At 39.8% G+C, this 21,156-nt stretch overlaps 1 protein-coding gene across 2 annotated transcripts in view; it reads right to left on the minus strand.

Moving 5' to 3' along the window:
- RNF144B (ring finger protein 144B) overlaps positions 1-21,156 on the minus strand; it is an 89,154-nt gene that overhangs the window by 56,630 nt on the left and 11,368 nt on the right. The window contains exon 2 of one of the 2 annotated variants that reach the window (XM_046927488.1): positions 5,487-5,577. The exons of the other annotated variant lie outside the window; for it this stretch is intronic. Coding sequence (XP_046783444.1) covers positions 5,487-5,537 — 51 coding nt within the window. The 5' untranslated portion in view covers positions 5,538-5,577. The remainder of the gene's footprint in view (positions 1-5,486; positions 5,578-21,156) is intronic. 2 annotated transcript variants of the gene reach the window in all.

Here is a 21,156-nt window from a genome sequence, read left to right on the forward strand (position 1 = left end):
TTTTGTTACCACGTGACAGATGGCAGCAGAGGAGCAATGTGACAAATGGCATCTGATATGGAAGTGCAGATGAAGCAAAGGTGTGGAACTGAATTCCTCCATGTGGGAAAAAATGGCACCCACTGACATTCATCTGCGCTTACCGAATGCTTATGGAGACCAAACAGTGGATGTAAGCACAGTGAGGTGGTGGGTGGTGCATTTCAGCAGTGGAGACAGTGACATCAGGTCAGCTCTGCTGGTGCAGATTGTTACTAGCACAGCATGCAGGCTCTTGTTCATAACTGGTGAAAACACTTAGCTAATGGTGGTGATTATGTTGAAAAACAGTGCTCTGTAGCTGAGAATTTGCTCTATCAAACAGTGCTATTGTGCTCTTTGTAGCTGTTGGAGTTTCCATTGAAATAAATAGGAGGCATTACTTTTGGAATGACCTATATAATTATAGATAAGGAATCAGAATTAGCCTGTGAGGGAAAAAGAAAAAAAAAAGAAAGAAAGAAATTGTTACTATTGTCATTCACAGTTTTTCAACAAATAAGAAATATTCTGGAAAACAGTTGCTTTCCATAGACGCAAAGTAAAAACAGGCTGTGTAAAAAACTCTTATTTCTTACTCCTCTGTGTGCCAATTATCTGTTTTCCCAAACACACACAAAAAAAAGTATGTGATATGTCTATGCAAGAGATAGTTTCATAAGCAGAACAGATACTGATGTGTAACATAACCAGTGCTGAAAACAAAACAGGACTTTGCACAGTAGGTATATATATTACCTGGAATTTACAAGCATGATACCCTGATGTCATGGGCTAAGGACAGTTTTCTTCCATGGGAACTATCTTATAGGGGCATTCCGCCCTCAAAAGTCATTTCTGCTAGCTTCATGAAGTTCATACTTGACAAAAAGAATCTCTATTCTACACATATATACACACATATATAAAATCACAGAAACAATGCTAGAAATTAAATGTTATTGCAAAACCCCAGAGCTATGTAATATTTTGAGTACAGACAAGATTTTGTCAGAATAGGTGCAAGAAAACCAGGATCACACCTTTTCTTGTTTAAATAACCCTATCATTCTACAGATCTGACTTGGTATGCAAGTCACACTCTGACAAACCAGGCTTGAAATCTTTGTTACTGCCCTCAGCTAAAAGCTACTAAAACTTTAGTATTTGGTGTTTTGTAGTGGAGTGAAACAAACTGAGTTAAATTATTTTAAAGGAATAGTAAGTATAAATCCAAAGAGCTTTTTATTTCCCAGTAAAAAAAAGTGAGCGTGATGCTGCACTCTCTACTGAACACTTACAATCATTACGATCTGAAAATAGATGGATTGTCTCAGTCACAGAAAAAAAGCTGTAAGGTGACTTACAGTCATCTCGCTCTATGAACAAAGCAAAATGCAAATCATTAAAATATGTTGGCACAGCAGACCATCTCCAAACAAAATACAACATCGCTTTCACAAAGTTGAGTGCTAGATGAAAGAAACACGGCCTCAGCAGAAAACAGCACAAAGACAGCCTGCTTTACCCAGCTGGGACAGCTGAGGTTGGGGTGCTCAGAAATCCTGGTTTACATGTCAATGCTGATGGCTTTGATAGCATGTTTCTGGAGTGTTAGTACAACTAGTCTTCTTGGGACCAGAAGGCATTAAGAGTAAGTGTATTTTCCCCACAGGCCACCATCATCCGTCCCCTTGACCTTCTCCTATGGCAGGAGAAGAGAATGAGCCAGTCACTGGCTCATAAAGCACTGTGTGCAGACCCCGACCCTCCATACGACAAGAAGAGCTTTTATGCTACCTCAGGAGCTGTTGGAAAAAAAATATATATATATGAAACCAAACAGCCTGCCTTGCTCTTGAGCTCATGGATAACACATACAGGTACAGAGTTGCCTGAGTCTGAGGATCAGGTGAGAATTTATAGCTGCAAAAAGAACCATTCATAAGGTAGTACAGGGAGGACCATACTGCCTACACACAAAGAGGAGTCAGCAAAGTTGTCTTGCTCTTTCATAAAGTAAGCAGACATTTCAAGAATATATAAAGATTGCATGGGAAAAACTCAAGGCTTGATTAAATGACTATTTTCTATCGTATATGCTCACAAGCAGCTTCAGAGTATGGCACGGACACGCACAGACATATTTTTCCTTTTGAGGAAGGTGCCCAAAGTGACACATTTTGTTGACTTTTAACCAAGTGTTTTGGTAACGTACCTAGAATTGCAATGATTTCAGATACTGGAATCAGTTTAAAAACCTGAGAGGCAAAAACCATTCAGGCAGCTAACACAGGAAACTTTCTCTGTAACAGAACAGGTCACCAACATGTCTTTGTCATAAGAAAAAAATGTGCCTGCTGTTTTAGCTTCTCCATTTCTAGTGTTTTTATCTGTCCTGCCTCAAGCTCTTAGCTGCCCTATTTCGGAAACATTAAAAGACAGCTTTATACCTTCCAACCCAAACCAGACTCCTCGGTGATGGCTTTGCCTTAGCCTGGTGTGGCTCTATCTCTGGTAGGAGGTGAAAGGCTGGGGGGGGAGGAAACGTGGAAGCTTAATAATACATTTCAGCCCAGACCTTACTGCTTTAACTATAACTTCTTGGGTGTCCCCAGACACCCGACAGGCAGGACTAACACGTGGAGCTAGATCATACCACTGATTCATAACTTCCTGTAGTATTTACGTACGACATAAACTTATCCTTCGATAAATTAAGAGTGAGAATAATTTCCAAGTCAACAGGGGTTATTCCAATGGACCAAATATGCAGGGAAATCCTGATCTATACAGGGAAATCAGGAACATGTCCCTCTCTCTCAGAATACCTCCTCTTACTCAGCTTCCATGGAGGGCTGTGCACTTCATTCCCCTCATACTTGTAATCTCCCTTTGCTACCCTAACTTACACCTCATCCATTTATGGTGACACCAGATAAGAAAAGGTTTGTCCAAGATGCAATTTGTAATCTAGCAGAGTTTTTAAGGATTTCAGTCTCGCAGTGCTCCACAGTAGGGCTGACTGAGTGAGTCTGTCTTCTCCCTGCTGTTCTAGGGAGAACCCTAGGGATAACCACCCTTTCAATGATAGCATCTCATAAGACTGCTTGCTGACAGTCATCTTACCATGTCACAGCTGTAGCAACAAAATCCATGATTGCTCCACATTCAGGTCCCAAGTTAGGACAGTGATAAAACCTTTTCCCCCTCCTCTGCTCAAAGCAGAGAAGAGAGCAGTTACATTGATCTCCTTGAAAGGACATCTTCAACATGTGCCACTGTGCAAGAGGTTGTTAAATTCAACAATCCCAACGTTAGGATATAGTGGGAACTCAGAAGCAACCACACTGTTGACATAAGGATTTTTTTTCAGGTGCTCTGTAATTATTTGGGAGTTTTAACTCTATGCTTTTGCCACTTCCAAGAGCTAAGTCAGTTTATTAAAAATACATGCTTATAACCTGCTATTTTTTGAAATAAATCTCTCATAAAACTGTGCCTATCCTTTTGGGAAGAAAGAATCTGTAGTAAAACAAAGGCAGGTTTTATGAGACAGCAGGGGCTGAAGTGCAGGAAGCATACCAAAAGGTTTGTTTTTCTAAACACTGCTGAAATCCAAGCAAATAGTGTTTTCTCTGCTACCTGTGGTCATAGAAGAAATCCCAAGGAAACTCATCTTTTTGTTAAGCATGACTTCCCTGCGAAAATCCATTGGTTCTGCTACTTCCCCCATACTCCTTAGGAAGAAATTTAAGTGGGGTTTAGCTATAACCTCCAACTTATTCTTTTACACATAAATACACATTTCCTATGATATGACAAAAGAAACTAGTCAGCAGCAAAAACTGTCAATACATTTTTTCTCACAGAGAATCACTTTGCACTGTAAACTATAAACAAAGTTTTCAAGTGTAAACTCTGAGTCTGTATAGATCCCATGAGTTTTATCCTTCTTCGATCAGGTTATGCGAATTTAAGGTGGTGAAAATATTCTCAGCAAACTCCGTCAACTAGTAACTAACTAGCTTTTCTCCTTTAATTATCCTTAGGACAACTTTCTACACACCTGCAATTCGCAGATCTGGAGAAAAGGCAATTTCCCAAGTTATGAAGCAGTCATACATGCAGGGATGCTGCCTTGTGGGAGAAAGAAAAGAGGCTTTACACAAGAGTAGAAAAAACTGGCCTACTTGCGTGGAAGAAGTCCTGACACCCGCTCATGTCAGGAGTGTTGGAACTCAGTAATCTCTAAGGCCTTTTCCAAGTCAAACCATTCTCTGACATTTCTCTCACTTTCCATATGACCCAAGTTAGCTAGGTTAGCTCCCACTCCCTCTGCAGGAGGCAGACAGTAAGAAACTTCCAGGCTCTTGAAGTGTGCCAAGGAAGTACAAGAGAAGATGAAATTTAAGGAGAAACAGGGGCCTAAGGGAAACCAGTTGATTCCCTTGCAATGAAATCAACAGCATGAAAAGAGAAAGATCATAACACTCCTTCCCTCCCTGCTTTTGGTTTATGCATAGGATACATTTGCTACATTAGAGGGAAAAAAAAAGCAAGCGAAAAGAAGGAAAAGACTTTTAGAATATTCCTAACGTTGCATGAAAGAGAAAAAAATAGAGTTAAAAAAAATAAAAAAAAAAAAAAAGGAAAAAGCTATTTTAGTGCATTATTTTTGCTAATATTTTTTTTCCTAAGACCAGCTCTTAAAATAACCTTACAGGTTATTGTCTAGCAGCTCGGTTTTTTGAGCAACATAACCTCAATTCTGACAAACAGCAATTCCCAGTAGACTTGCACAAAGCAAAGGCAGTGGTGGACACCAGACACAGAATCTCCAACATCCTTGCTGGTGATCACAAACGTCTCACCAGCTTCCGGGTATCCCTGGGGACACACTGCCATGGGCTTTAGCTGCAAAAACGGCTGGAGTATCTCACTGGGCTGACAAGAACTAGCGCAAATACTCTGCTTCCTGCTGAGCAAACCTCAGAGAAATTACGCAGCACAATTCAGGAAGAACCAAGAATCCATCTGACATCCTTTTGTAATATGACTGTTATCAGAATATGTCATAGAAAATATTAATAATAACGGATTCTTGTCTTTAGATATAAAAAGTATCAAGACATGGCGTGGTATGCAGAATTCAAACTGTGTACATGAGAACAGAATTTGGAGAACAGGGGATAATTTAATTTTCATTGTAGTTTTACTCTTGATTGTATTGGTTTAAGCGTTTGGAGTTTTTAGCAGTTTTGCTGTTGGGCTTTTTTTTTTGTTTTTTTTTTTAGGAAGATTTATTTCTCTCCCCTTAAGTCAGATGACAGGAAACATGAATCAAAGCTGTTTAAAAAGTAACATAACAACTTCCTTTGTCCTCATTGATAACATTTTTGTTTTGGTGACCTGAGTGGATATTTGCGTGTATGTTCACTGTGAGAAATCTTTTTCCAGTGACTCACCATTTTGATGAAATATTTTACATAAAGCCAACAGTTGATCTTTTGTGTCATTTCTTCTGTTGTCAATAGGATTAGGAGAGAGAGGAGGGAACTGAAAAACATGTAGGAAGAATAAATGAAGTTAATGTTTTACAGGAAATTGGATGGATGCTTTGCTGCAGTTAATTCCCAGTACACAACGCAGAGTACAGAATGAGTGGAGATAGTGATGGTGAAGGAAATAGTCCAAGAATCAGCTTTAGCTCACTGACTGTCTTTCCGGGAAACAATGAAATCATTTTAGCCTGCTTCAACTGGCCAGAAGCACCCAAGAAATTTTTTTGTCATTTAGTGAAAATCAGAACATGCAACATCCCAGGCACCATCAAGTCTTGAGTTGGATACCAGTTGGACCAAGAGGCCCATCCATCTCTCTGTACTGATCCAGACCACCCAAAGTTTGTTACTGGTGTTGTGCCAAGGCTTAAGATTCCCTCCTATTACAGTATTTCCAGACTGATGACAACGACAATGAATTCTTTGCTGTCTTTGTACCATCAATTGCCCAACAAATTTATCATTGCAATTGAAAATTCTATTTTAAGTTAAAACACTGAAGGATTTGATTGTTAAATTAGTTGTTTCCAGGCATGTTGATAAAAAAAAATCAATGAGAAAACAACTTCTCTCATTCAGAGAATATCACAAACCATGTTTTTTTTCCTTGGGAATGAAGACTCTATTAATCAGATGGATTTTAGGCTCCAAACTTGTATGTGGAAAAATTAGAGAACAGCAAGTTTAGTGAAACATAGTTTCTTTGGATTTGTATGGCTTAAGCACTACTAAACTTTAACAGTAAAACAATAAGCCCCAGCTTTCAAATATCACATATGATGCGCCTCTGGATCCAAGGCAATGTAAGTTATGACACATACTGATCAGTGAGTCCTGCATAGGACACTGCTTTTCTGACTGGATGCTACCCCAAAATGAACACCAGCAGAGCACTGCCTGCCCTTTCACATCAATGACTTGAAAAGTTGTCAAGCACACTGGCAGAGGAATAGCATAATCCACATCATCTGTTTCCCTAACACATGAGGATAAGCACAACGCTCAACTCAGTTTCAGACCTCCAAGGATTTTACAGAAACATGGCAAAAGTCACTGTTCTCCACAGTCACAAGTCTTGAGTCCCCTAGGTACAAACCTTTTGTTTTTTGGTTGCCTCAGTGTTTCATTATGGACAGTGAGAAGCAATGGGGAAAAGTTTTCATTTGACTACCTAGTTTTGATCATGGAAAGACAATTTCGGGACCTCTGTTACAGGCTTTCTACATTCTCAACAAACAAATGCCTGCAGCAGAAAAGACTATTTATTCTATGCTTTGCTAGAAACATACTCCAAGCTTGGAAAAGTAACCAAATCTCAACATGCACCTAATGTTCATTTTTAATGATCATCATTTTTAATTTCCCATATAACTTCCTTACTCATCCCCCAGGTTTCCTGTATGCTATGTTACAGACTGTAAAACTTGCTGCATTTCCAGGCTAGCAGCTTCAAGTAGAAAGCAAAGTAACATAAATGTTCAACAGGGAAATCAGAAGTGAACAAACAGAATGAAAAGTCAGTCGTGACAAAAAAAAAGGTTTTTTGTGAGCATCATTGATCTGATGAAATAGCTTTTATTTGTTTGGGAGATAATACAAATGATCATTCAAACAGTACAAAGTGCGTGCATGGCCTATTTCAATCAATCTGGCCTAGCAAAGAAAGATCAGTAGAGCAGATGAATGCCATACACACTCTAAATGCGTGAATGGTAAATGCTAATATCAAATGAATACTGAATGCCTGCAGAGGAGCCGTGAGACCACGGAAGGCCACTGTACCTCTAATTTCTGAATAATTTCCTGATTTCTTCCTTCTGACTTCCCATTTTCTTCCCTTTGACTCTTCAGCATATCTGGTGTCTGTCTTATGATCTCAGACACACAGAGATTTTGGCAGGTGATTCCTAAAGCATCCTGGATGATCAGCCCTGTGTTACCTGCCTGAAACCTGCGCAAGTCCACTCCAGAAATCTAAATCTTTTCACCTTTTCTTTAGAATAATTATTTTCCTCACTCAGCAAAAGTCCAAATATCCCCCTGTGAATATGGCAGTAGGTTATGATTATTTGTATCTACAGACATATACAGCACACATCAATGCCTTTGATATTCTGTCTGTCTTGAAGACTTTCTCTGTGAAATGTGATGAACCAACAGTTTTTCTGTTAGGGTATACATCTGAGTTCCTGCTTTACTGGAAATGTAATACACATGACCTCATTTTATGTTTGTCATTAACGTGTGCTTAGGTTCATCAGAAGGTAGCTCCTGTGCTAGTAGGCTAATAGCTAATAGGCTATATTTTGTGAGACTGAGTTAAATTAACTAAGTAACCTGGTATAATTACATTTTTTCCACATAGATTTCTGTATCCCACTCCAAACCGGTTCCTTTGTGAGGCAACACACAGGAAGATGTATTGTCCCAAAGAGGGTACAGACTAAGATGCCATCAGAAGCGACAAGGAAGAACTGAAAAACAAGACAAAAGTAAGTGAGGAAAGGTGTGACTGGAAGAAGACATAAGCTACTTTTGTATGCAGTGAAATGATTCAGGGTACTTGACAGGTCTTCTTTAGCTTCCTTTCCTCCTCATCAAGAAAGCAAATAACCAAAAGTCTTGACTGACAGCTGACTAGTCACCACTGTTGGCTGACCACAGACAGAAGTCATGGAGGAAGTGAAGAAGCAGAAGGAAGAGAAGATATTTACCTTATGAATAACAAGGCAAGGTTCTTTATCTAAACAGAAGGGGGCACAAAAAAAAAAAAAACAGGAAAGCATGAGTAAGCCTGATGCTGGCAGACAACAAAGGAGCAACAATGAGTTACAGAGAAGCAGAAAGCAGCAGCAATCCTCCCAGCTGGAGGACTGCAGGAGAGGGCACTCTCTCCCAAAGGCCTACCCTCACGAGGTGGCTGACGGTACCACCTAATACCCATGAAACACTAACATCTCAGACCACACCTTTCCTTTTGCTATTTCCAGAATAGCTCGTTTCATCACTGTAAAAACAGATTTTCAAACAGATTTTAGAAACTGAGGCGGAATGCTTTTCCGGCCCTAAGCACCACAAGAAACACTGCAGCATTAGTTGATCACAAATGCTCAGTCATCTGACTTCATTATGAAGCTGAAAGCCTCTGAGTGAGATCACGTGAAGCACAATTACTGAGAGATTTTTTCCTTTTTACACCTTTTCGCCATAAATCCCTTCCCCACCTGCCCTCTCTCCCTCAAAAAACCTCACTGTTTCAGACAGGTATGTGAAGAACCTGTTTTAGTAATCAGTTGGGTGCTCTGATTGCTTCACCATGACACAGATACTGTCAACACCTCACTGCGGAGGTGTTTCTGGCAGGGTTTGCATTTTGCTTTGTAGCCTTCCTCCACAACATGAGCCTTCTCTCAACAAAGAAGCCATTTTATTGACACACACAACTGAGAGGAACTTTCCCTGGCATCTGTGATTAGAGCTTTGGTAACTGATTGTCCTGAAAAATGATATGAAGAAAATATTCTAGTAGGGATTAGCTCTCTTTCAGTGCTGGTTAGAAGCTAGAAACAAAGCAGAGTGTTGCAACACCACAAATCAAGCTACGCTCTGAAGACTATTCTGGAAAATTCTATCTATAGGAGGCCAGCTACATGAAACACAGATGCAGAAGTATGCAGAGACCAGGCTCCAGGAAGCTGTGTCTGTCTATCTCCATGCTGGTGGGCTGGCACAGCTCTGCAGAGGAGTTACCAGCAGTGTGACTCAACCCCCTTGCAGACACACAAAGCACTACCTTTCCTCAGATTCAAAGACCCAAATTCTGCTAACACAATCAGCAAGGGATCAAACTACCCCAGCCTTTGGGTACACATTTCTGCATTTAAAAGTCTGTTTGAGCCGTTTAATTGACACGAACACTGCCTTTATCAAGCCTACCTTCATTCAAGTAGCAGATTCCCTATACTACTTGGCAACTGATGCCCAACATGCACAGATGGAACTCTGCTCCCTGTATCCTCACATCTTGAGCAGATCTTGAGCATTGACTTGCTGTAGTTTTCAATTTTCTAGGAAAACCTTTTATGTTTGAGAAGTGCCACTGGCTCCAGAGCACCTTCCTTCCAAGGAAGAATGATTTACCTTTTTCCCAGCCAGTCCCAACTGGATCAGTTCTCTTTTTTTTTTCCAGCCTCTTCCCACCACACTGACACCTACAAGAAAATGCAGGATTGGTTCATCTGTGCTCCTCACAGCTCTTCAGCCTTTTCTGTCTACAGCTGTAGACATCCTTACAGGAAAACTGCCCCACAGTGGATAAAACCACACTGAAGCTAGCAACAGCTGACAGCAGTGTCTAGCCTGAATGTTTAAAGTATCACACAGCATGTTGTCAACTTGCAGATTTAGTTAATTACACATGCCATGTAACGTGATCATACAATTGCATTATTTGTTTTAACATACGCTCAAAACAAAACTGATGGCTGCTAATGAGCTTTTCAACTTCTGTTAAGGCAAAATCACTCATATACCTAGCACTGTCTGGGAAGTTGCAAGGAAACTTGGAACTAGGCTTTCCTCTGCTCCTGGACCCTATCTCATTCATAAAGCTGCTGAGTAAAGTGTTCATCTATCAAGATTAGACCACCTGAAAACCACCTCTTAACATCTATTCAATGACTTCTCAAGAATAAGATAGATACTGAATATTTTATACATTGTTCATATTTAATATTTACCTTAACACAAAAGGGGATTGAGAAAATATGAGACTGTCTAGTCAAAGTTAGCACAATAAGAACCAGCAAATATTACAGAAAGAGAGAAAAATAAAAGTCTTTGTGATAATTGAATAGTGTCTGGCATCAGGAGACTGAAGAAAAGCACTCCTGTGTAAAGGAGGCATTGTGCCTGAAAAAGATGCACAAGTAGGATCAGCTGTCACAGGGCTTAAGCACATAGAATCATAGAATTGCTCAGGCTGGAGAAGACCTTCAAGATCATCAAGTCCAACCACAACCTAACCATACTACCCTAACAACCCTCTGCTAATTCATGTCCCTGAGCACCACATCCAAACGGTTTTTAAACACATTCAGCGACGGTGACTCAACCACCTCGCTGGAGAGCCTATTCCAGGCTTAACAACCCTTTCTGTAAAGAAGTGTTTTGTGATATCCAACCTAAACTTAACCTGGCACAACCTGAGGCCATTTCGCCTCGTCCTGTCACCTGTCACCAGTGAGAAGAGACCAACCCCACTCTCGCTGTAAGTACCTTTGAGGTATTGGAAGAAAGCAATAAGGTCTCCTCTCAGCCTCCTCTTCCCCAGACTTAACAGCTCCAGTTCCTTCAGTTGCTCCTCGTAGGGCAACATTACATCTTCAGCCTCCACCAAATTGGTTCGTGAGGAACTTTAAGTGAATTCAGAGACACATAGCTGGAGGAGGAAGTTGCTGGCGCTCCTAACCGCTCACTTGTAGAAAAAATGCCTTTGAGATCCTGAGTACCATATAACGCACCAAAATGCAATTTGCAATTTTTGCCGTATTGATTGTAGCTTGATTCCTTTTCTGCCTTCCTTTTGTTTACCTCTCTTCCTCTGTATTACAATGTGCAGCCAAATATTCTTAACTACATTAGTGAAAGCAAGAAAAAGTATCTTTTTAAAATTCATTCTGGAAGAAAAGGAGAAGAGTTGCACCCAAGGACCAGTGATGATTCTCACAGTTTACTCTGAAACTGTGGCTATTCACAGGCACATTCCAGGCTTGATTTTGAAACTCCCTTTTGATGCAACTCCATACCAGCCTCGATTTTGAAGTTCCCTTTCAGTGAAACTACTGCCTGTGCTTCCTCTCTTTAACTACTGTGAAGAAATTTGAACACAGAAAGCAACACTTCTGTTTCAATAGTACACATGCACATGAAAGGGAATCTAGCTTTGCCTTCATGATTTATACTGCCAATAGAAACCTTTAACTAAGTTACAGTAATATTATTCAGTTGAACTTAGTTTGTTTTGTAGCAAACATATGTGAGCTATAAATCTCAAGAAACAAAAAATCTATTTAGCTGTAAGCACTTTTACATCCCCAGTGGGCTGAGGCATGCTTTCAGCATTTTGTCTATTCAATGGCAATGTCAGTTGATTAGGCAGATTAGATATGCCTACCAGTGCAGCTCCCCAACAAATTACAGGCTCTCTATCCACAGCAGACCTTCAATAATTCCATTTTCTGTGGAGATTAAAATGTATCTTTAGAACAAAACAAAGCCTTCTACTATCCAGCCACTCTCTGAAAGTTTTGATAATGTCTTAAGAATACAAACACATCTAAGAAGCATACCTACCACTCTCCAAGTCACCCTGGCAGCAGCAGATTGAATGAAGCCTGGTCGCCTACGGAATTATGGCCTACATTTAGTCCCCACAGCATAACATGGCTGCTGAGCCCTTGTCCTCCCTCTTCCATCCAGCTCTTGCCAGCTCAGTGCAGTGTGTACCAACAGGTGACCAGCAGCAGCCACATAGAATGAGTTAGCCATTAGCTGCACTTCTTCCAGCCTTGCAAGAACTGCTGGAGTTTGAGCAGCAAGTCCCAGAATCACCACAGGGAAGACAGGCAGCCAAAGGGATAGATAGGGTGACTGCACACACTGTTTTCCTCAGAGGCTAAAAATCTAGCTGCTTCTATAAGACATTGGGATGCTGTGTGGTGTTTCTTCTCAGGAAGCACATCAGAATGACAAAGTTATCAGAAGATCCATCTTTCAAAAATGTCCTGGTATAATTATTTTTCATCGGGACGCATCTGCTTTTGGAAGCTTACTCACACGATTAACTCAAGAGAGAGAAAACAGCCTGGAAGCGTGTTGCATTTTATTACAGCTTTTAGAAAATGACCGAAAAATATCAGTGCTGCTGCCCTAGATTTTGGTCCTCGAGTCTATCTTCCACTTCCAGAAAAGCCTGGGAGTAGCAGAACAGCTGTAGTTTCAGGATGCACTACACAATTCCTCAAAAAAGAAGGGGCTTGTGGTGCTTTTTGTTCCCTCTAACTGCAAGAGATCAGAGTGATGTCAGTGAGAGATTTAACGTGGCTTTAGCTTCTGTGTTATGACAGAGATGTCAACAGCAGTCAAATCGTTCTTTGCATTTGTATTTTTAAACTGTTCTCATAGGGACTAAAACAAGATTTGCTCTGTGGAAGAAACCCACAATCCAAAAAAGTATGGATGTTTTGGATACTTGAGAGTAAGTGTACAGGATCCAGCATTAGTTGGGAATCTATAGGCAGGCTGTGCCTAAAGAAATAAAATGCAGAAGGGGAAAAATAGGGACACAACCATGGATGTACTGCACTTTGAAAGCATGCTTGTATGCTTTACTCTGGAGTAAAATTTCTTTTTCACCCCAACCCACATAAAACTTTCCACTTCAAGATGAACCACGGAGCAGAAAATCTGGAGCCATCACCTTTAGATAATAGTGATTAGATAAGAGATAATCCTATCTATGTATATATATGCCACATAAAAGTACCTAGCTGCAAACGTAGCATCCAGCACCCACTTTCCTAGATTATCAATACACTGCACTTCTATGAAAAGGGATTAGGACTAATCACTGCTGTTTATATGGCTTCTAGATATAAATGAGTTTGATAAATTTAACCAAAACCACAGACATCTCCAGCATTTCCACCCCTACTGGCATAAAAAAGTAACAGTAATTGGTTTTGGATCACTGCCACGAGTTCTTACTGACAAAAGTCAGGGTCTAATGCTAACACCCTGTCTGCACAGCACGATCATCCCTTTTCTTTATTCCCCTCTGTATAATCCAGGAACACACTACATTTTCCTCTAGAAAAAAAAGGACAGCCTTTGAAGGACAGCATCAACAGGACATGTTCTAAATGAAAGGACGCGTTAAAGCAAATAGAGTTTACTGTACATGAAAGAGGACTCCTTGTGTTTGTGAGACCATCGGTTGGGTTTCTTTAATCAGAATGAACACACTCTGAAGGTGCTTTCAGTTCTTGGTTAATAGTTGTTGGTTAAGCATGGTACAATATTTTTATTGCTTACCAACTGCCAAAGCGATGCATTTATTTTCTGAAAATGTTTTTAGCAGAGATGTTGTCTGATGTTCCTTGTCTAGAAGCAGGTTTTGTTCTAAAATTTATGAAATGCAGAATAAAAATACCATCTTTCAGAGAGTGCTGGATCAATTTCAACAATAACAAATTATAGCACTTTGTATCCTCAGACAAGTTCAAGTTTTAGAAATACTTGACTCTTCTAAACAGAAGCCTTCATCTTTCCTGACTGCTTGGCACAGTTTAGCTTCCTCCTGAAGTTCTCAGCATTATTTGAACTTTGCTCTGAGACCTAGAATTGCAAAAGCTAAAGATATTAAAATACACAATTTCAAGTAAGAAGCACAGATACTAATTCACAGTAGCAGGACCTGAGCAACTAGTGAGCTTGAGTCTTACAAAATCATTTTATTTTGTATTCCATTTTGTACTCAAACAAAGCCTAGCCAAATATAACTAACCATGACACAGAAAACTAAAATCATTTTTATATCTATTGTGTACCTTTCACTGTACGTCCAAGCTTAGTGCCAACACAGGCTCTCCCTAAATCCTAGACTGTATTCATGGGGTGAACTGCCAATTATATCAAAGCAACCTTCTCCTTGCCAGTGTATTTGATACCTGGCTGGCATTTTCATTAGCCAAATCCGTTTTGCAAGCTTTATGAACTGTGCTGCAGCCTATGCTATTTTGGTTCTGTGTTAGCTAGAAGCACCAGTTGAAACAGATTCAAGTCTGTCATTTGCTAGTCTAAGCCACCGTATACATCATGCTTTATGAGCAATGAAAAGTAGAAATATCACAGTTGTCCATATCTTAATGGTTCTGGCCACATATTGTCCAGAAGACATTATCTTAATAAAGTCCCGCATCTGCAGCTCTAACGTGTTTTGTGTGCAGCAAACTGAACTACAAAACACACTCAAGGCAGACCATGCACTCATCCTGAAAGAAAATGAAAGCACTTTGATTCTGGTAATTGACTGATACGACATCAGCAATATTTAGGGAAAAACAGCTGTGCTATCCTCTGTGGAATCACTTCAGTGCTTCTCAGCAAGACTGGCAAAACAGAATGCTACCGCACTGAGGAAGAGAAGAAATTAACTAATTTTGTCCTCATATCTGGACCAGAAACATGCAACTTGGTAATGGGAAAAGAGCTGGGAGAAAGCCAAGAAGGAAGCGCTAGGAGGTGGGTTACAGCGGGTGCTGAGGAGGAAGCATCAATACTTAGAAGAAGTCTGGAAGGATTCCCAAATCTCCCTAAGGAGTGGGTGCCAGCAAGGAGTAACAGAGCTATGTGTGGGGAAGAAGGTTTAGCAGATAATTTGGGTCTGTGGCATATTTCCTTCTCCTTTATTATCCCCCCCTGCTTGTAAATTCACAGCCCCCTCTCAGATAATGGATATTTTGAGCCATCAAGTTCAAAGCATCTAAAAGAAAAGACGAATGGAAGTCTCTCTGAGATTCTGAAACAGTTCAAATCCATCTTTTAATTGCATGCTTGCTACACCATTACCTTTATTTACTTCCAAGACGTCCACTTGGAGGTTGAACATTTGCAAAGAACAACCACACCAAAAGCTAAAAATAGGTCATTTTTACCTGTGGCTACAAATTGTACAGCAGGATCGGGAAAATCCAAGAAAATGGGGTACTTGACAGCCAAAGAACATCTCTTGTAGAATCACTCTGCTGCTCTCAATACTATTTAACACACAAAAATCTCCATTGGTTTCTAGGACATCGTTCCCACAAAACAATTATCTCACAACCTGTCTTTCAAGTCTCGTTTGCTTCCAGGATGATTGACTTGCCATAGGGAAAAAAAATGCCCTTCATTTCTCTGAACACGCAACCTACGCGTTGTTCTCCATAAACACTTCTTGAAACAAGTGTGTACATTTGTCTGTATGCAAAAGCTTTCAATTTCAAAGCACAGTTGTATTAATTTTGATGTATAATTCCAAGCTTCCTTCTGACAATATGCTGCCTAGAGTGATGTAAATTGCATTCCATAATAAGGATTTCAATTTGTATTGTTTCTCCCTCTCTCTAATATCAATTATTTTCTACACCGCCACAGTGTCACTGAAAAATACTAGCATATATTAGGCACGAGAACTACTTCACAAGGGAAAAATCAAGAGGATGTATGAAAAAATATATATATATCTGCTTACAAAAGCTATATAAATTGAAACAAAAAGATTACTGTTCCCATTCAGCTTTATAGAGGAGTGCTATTTTCTGTTTTTTCCCATCAATATGGAGCAGGTTTTTCAGCTTTTATTTTCTGCCTCACAAAACGGTATCAGTTAACACTGGAATAAAACACGCTGGGTCTGTGTTTCAGTCACTGTAAGATGACAAAGGCTCTCCAGGCTGCACTGGAAATTCACACCAGCTAAAAATCATTCTTAGCATCCAAGAATTGTATGAAATTTGACCCTTTTTTTAAAAAAAAAGCAATTGGAAAACACTTCCAAATAAGTGTAGCAGCGTCATACACTCACTTCTTCATACAGTGTTCATGTTTTGTATAATGCGATGCAGATTTGGGCTTCACAGGACACAGGCTACTATGAATTAACTACCAGGTAAGGAAAGAAATTAGAAAGCGAAGAGGACAGGCAAACAGGAAGAAATATACAGCAGTTAGTTATCTTAAGATTAGTCACTCAGAAAGGGAGCATTAAAAAAAACATTGAATGCTGATCAGAAAAAATATGTATAAAAATTGAAACCAATTAGACTACATCATAGAAATGTCTCACCTCTCAGAAGCTCAAATACTTGCCATATAACAACAGGCCATATTTCCCTTCTTTCAAAAGCAGTGACTTCATTTTTCCTTAGAAGGGAAAGCTGTATTATGTTCTAATGAAAATAATATTTTTCATTTTTTTTAATTCAGGTCAAGTTCAGACTTGTCTTAAATTACACTATACTGTTTTGCATCAGTCTAAAAGAGCCCTCTAGCGTTCCGCTGCTGCAGGCTTGCAAATGGCCATGGAGCTTCCTTGCAAATTTCTACCTATCAGCTCCACCTAAAAGGCCTAGGTAGCACAAGGAAGGCAAATTTTAGGTACTGCGTGATACATCTGTGTGAACAAAATAATTTAAATTTCACAGCTAAAAGCTGTTCACCGCTTGATCAGGAGGCTATTTCTATATTTCTCATTTTAAGGGATTAATGGGGCTTTCAGCCAACCATTATTAATAACACTCATTGATATATAATTATTTATGTCAAGAGAGCCTTCGGTCTTGAATGTAAACTGATTAACTCATTCAGTTGTCAGTATTGAAATTCTACGACTAACAGGTAATGCTGCTAGCATCTCCATTGGGATTCTTATTCTTTCATATTTTTCCATTGGGATTCTGTTCACTTCTCGAGGAGATATCCCATTCCAGTTTTAAAAATGTAAAACCAGCTTAAGACTTCTTACTTGTTAGGTTTTCCCACTTCCTCAGCTGGACCAACAAAATTGCCTGATGAAATAAGCTATGAAGCACACCATGACAGGCCTCAGAGCTACCGCAGACTGCAGAAAATACATCTAGGGAGGCTGTGTCTTTAAGTTCCCTCTCTGCCAGCCCAAAAAAATATCTTAATCCATTCCCCCACCAAAAAGGGTTGCCATACAGAGTTGTGTATAATCTGTGAAGGAGGGCATAATATTTGTACATTTTGTCCACAACAAGTCTACTGATAGACATATGCCTTGTGTACCTGAGGTTTGCCATATATTCTGGACACAAAGAAAAGGCAATCTCAGTAGCTTAACTTCAAGTCTGGTAATGATAGGCATAATTTAATCTTCCATATACATACAGTGCATCTCCACAGCAAACCTCCTGAAGTATGGTATTACTGGTCACTCAGACACCCTAAAATATACCAAGCCTCTCACATGGGCTATGTGGCCTGTGGTAGGTCTCTCTCTGGTGGGTCTTCTATCTCAGTGGCCAAATGACTGGATCCCCTTGTTCTCACCGGCTGCCAGAGCCACTGTCAATGGGGCAGTGAGATCAGGGAGTTCTCCAGCTGACAACAAATCACCTGCCACATCAGGCTATTGTGGTTTAACCTGGTAGGTGGCTCAGCACCACACGGTCCTTCACGCATTCCTCTCCTTCCCAATGGGATGGGGGGAGAATAGAAAAGAAAAAAAAAAAAAAAAGAGGTAGAATATCAACATTGTTTTTCTCCTAGAACTAAACATACTATCATACCAGACGCTCTGAAGAAAACCATTTGCCCAAGCTGAAATCAAGACACAGGCCCATAGTTTCTCTATCACGCGGCCATGCAAGGCCAAATGACTGCACAAAGCAGAAGCCAGTATTTATGGGAAAGGAGAAAGGGCACAATTACCTCACTTGGTGGCAAACAGTCCCACAGGCTTCACCACTCCTGCTCCGACACGTGATCACAGCTTCTGTATGACATCAGCAAGACAGGCAACTCTTTACCTACTGCACAGGTTTTTCTCTTTGGGGAAATAATGCAATTAATACCATATATATCTTTTTTTATTTTATTCCTGCCTCTTTCATAATTCATAGCAGTTTCTTATATCCATTTCACAGTTACAATTAAAAAAAAAAAAAAAAAAACAGGACCTGAAATCCTGCAGTGAAAAAAAAACAAAAATACATTCAAAATGTGTATGAAGAATAACATTTGACTTCTGTAACAGCGTTCTGGTTTTTAGAAAGCATGTGCAGCAGTTTCAAGAATGAAGCATGTCGGCAAAGATGTCCCCTCTAAGAAGACTGATATTCATGGCCAAAATCAGAGAATGGCCCAGGTTGAAATGGACCTTTAGGATCATCTAGCTCCAAGCCCCTGCAATAGGCAGGCATACCTCCCTCTAGACTAGGTTGCTCAAAGCCCCATCCAGCCTGGCCTTCAATGCTTCCAGGGAGGGGGCATCCACAGCCTCTCTGGACAACCTTTTGCAGTGTCTCACCACCTTCACAGTAAAGAATTTCTTCCCAATATCTGGTCTAAATCCACCCTTTCCAGTTCCAGAGTCCCTGAGATCTATAGCTATGGTTTAATGATACATTATGAACAAACAGAAATTATGCTAAAGCAATTTGATTCAGAAGCATTACATCAACCTTCATCTTAACTCTATTAAACTTTTTGTGTATCAAACATGCTATTTCGAAACTACTTGCCTATTCTTCCATTAGAGACATTATGGAATATTCAGTTCAGCCTAAACTCTCACACATTTATTTAAGGGGTTCTTACTTCAGGGATTTTAGAAGATATTTTTGTATTGCAGTTACTTTAAGTTCAAAGGGTGTGGGACTTGTTTGGTTGGCTGGTTTGTGTTAGTTGCTGTTCTGTTTTTTGGTTTTTTAATATGTACTGAACATTTCGATTCACTGATCTCAGTTTTACAGCACTTTTACAGAAGGTTTAGAACTCTATCCATCTTACTAGCAATAATGCAATTTCCTTATCTAAATGTAAATGAAATTTATGTTTCCCATCAGTAATAACAAAATTATCAAGGGATAACAAGCAAGAGGAAAATATGTAAAATCCAATAGTGATTTAAGTGTATGTATGATACGACTCTATTGAGGTCATTAACCACAAGGTCACAGCACATACAATTTTATGAAGAACAGCAATACCAAAGAAGAAAACCTTGTTTTCCCAGGGGAAATTCAGTGCTACTTTACAATTATTACATTTCTCCATCAAAATGAGTTACATTCTCTGTGCCCTGTTATGATTTCCTTCTTCCTCAGCCTCTGTTAGAAAATGAAAAAGCAGCATGAAAGAAAGCAGACTGACACTAGAACAAATTAATTATGATGCTCTGAAATAGGGTATTGGATTTTTTTTTTTCTTATATTAGTGATAATATGGATTTGTTTTAAAGAACCCTACCGGTCCTACTTCACTGAGACTGTAGAGGTGAAAAGAATATTTGGTTAAAACAAGCAATAATTTCCAGGGTCAGGAAGGAACCGTGTATGCCATTATTTGTTAGAAGCGTTTTCAGATAATTCCCATGGCCTGACAACATGTTTGACAGCTTCTATCACATCAACTGGCACAAAAACAAGGTTTCATTTTCACCCTAATATAGCCCAAAACTAGCCCATAGTCTATCCCCTTAGAAAAACACAGTATGATCTATCCAATTTATTCCAATATTCTCCTCACCCCCCCCCCAAAAAAAGTCAAGCAAAGGAAAAATATATGCAGAACCAATCTCTGTACGCTGCAGGTGACTCTGCAGATGGAATTAAAGTAAGCAAGCAAAGCCCCTTCATCTGAAAAGTGAAAAAGGCAACATGTATGTGCATGCTCTGCGGACATGTTAAAGAAAACTGTATTCTGTAGTTTAAAAGGTTACAAGTGCTCCTGCTTTCATCTTTTAAAAGTACACTGAATAGAAATCACAGTTACAAAAAGCACGAAAGTTATAAAAGGCTCGGCCCTTTCTATACTGACAGTGGTATGTATTGTACAAGCTTTAATCCTAAACCCAAAATAATACCAGCAAACAAACAATTCACTACTTTCTCTGAACACATTCCCTGGTTGTTATGCTATCGGGTTATGTGAGTTGAGCTTGAAGTAACAGTTTCACTTCTCACATCTGCCAGAGGGCCAAGGAGAAGGAAAATGGCCAATGAATTGCAGTAAGTCACTGCTCAGTGGCACTTACCAAGGGGGAGGACACAGAGAGGCAGCAGCTCAGTAAATCCACAGACATCAGCATTCTGGATGAGGGGACCCCTTAGGGCCTCCAATTCCCTTCTGCCGTGCCAAGCCTATCATCGCATACACACTCTCAGTGGGTTTATACATTGTACCAACCCAGCTCCTCCCTTCGACATATGTTTTAATTCACTCTGTGTACCCTCATACGCTAGTGGGATCTCATGAGCGGAGGGAAGTCAGGAAGACAATCAGAGCTCCATTAATCCCTAGGCAGCAACTCAAAGCAAAGTAGCACACGCACATGTCTTTTGAGGACAAGGAACTAGGATGCAAACCAAATGAGGGACCAAGAGCTAATGAGCATGTAATCAGTGCTGAAGGGCACGCTGCACAGTCTATGACTTTTTTAATGCCTGCACTTTATAGCGTTTGCAAATTAACACACAGCAGGCTGGTGGGAATCTGAGTCATCTAAGGACTAAAATAAATGCATTCAAATGTCAAAACAACTAAGTAAGAGTTCCAGTTTTTAAGCGCCATGTTTTCAATGGCAAAATAAAAGAAATTCCAATTCTAACATGTCCCATTTCAGCCCTGTCAAAATTGAATGTTTTATTCACTAAATAACGTGTAGAGCTATTGTTCGTGCTACTTTAAATTTGGTTTCAAATCCTCATTGAGCTCATCTCTGCGGATATTCAGAATCTTATAATTAATTGAATTTACATACAATAAAAAAAGCAATATTTAATAACAG

This window comes from Gallus gallus, chromosome 2 (genome assembly GCF_016699485.2).
Source record: "Gallus gallus isolate bGalGal1 chromosome 2, bGalGal1.mat.broiler.GRCg7b, whole genome shotgun sequence".
In the NCBI taxonomy this organism is placed as follows: domain Eukaryota; kingdom Metazoa; phylum Chordata; class Aves; order Galliformes; family Phasianidae; genus Gallus; species Gallus gallus.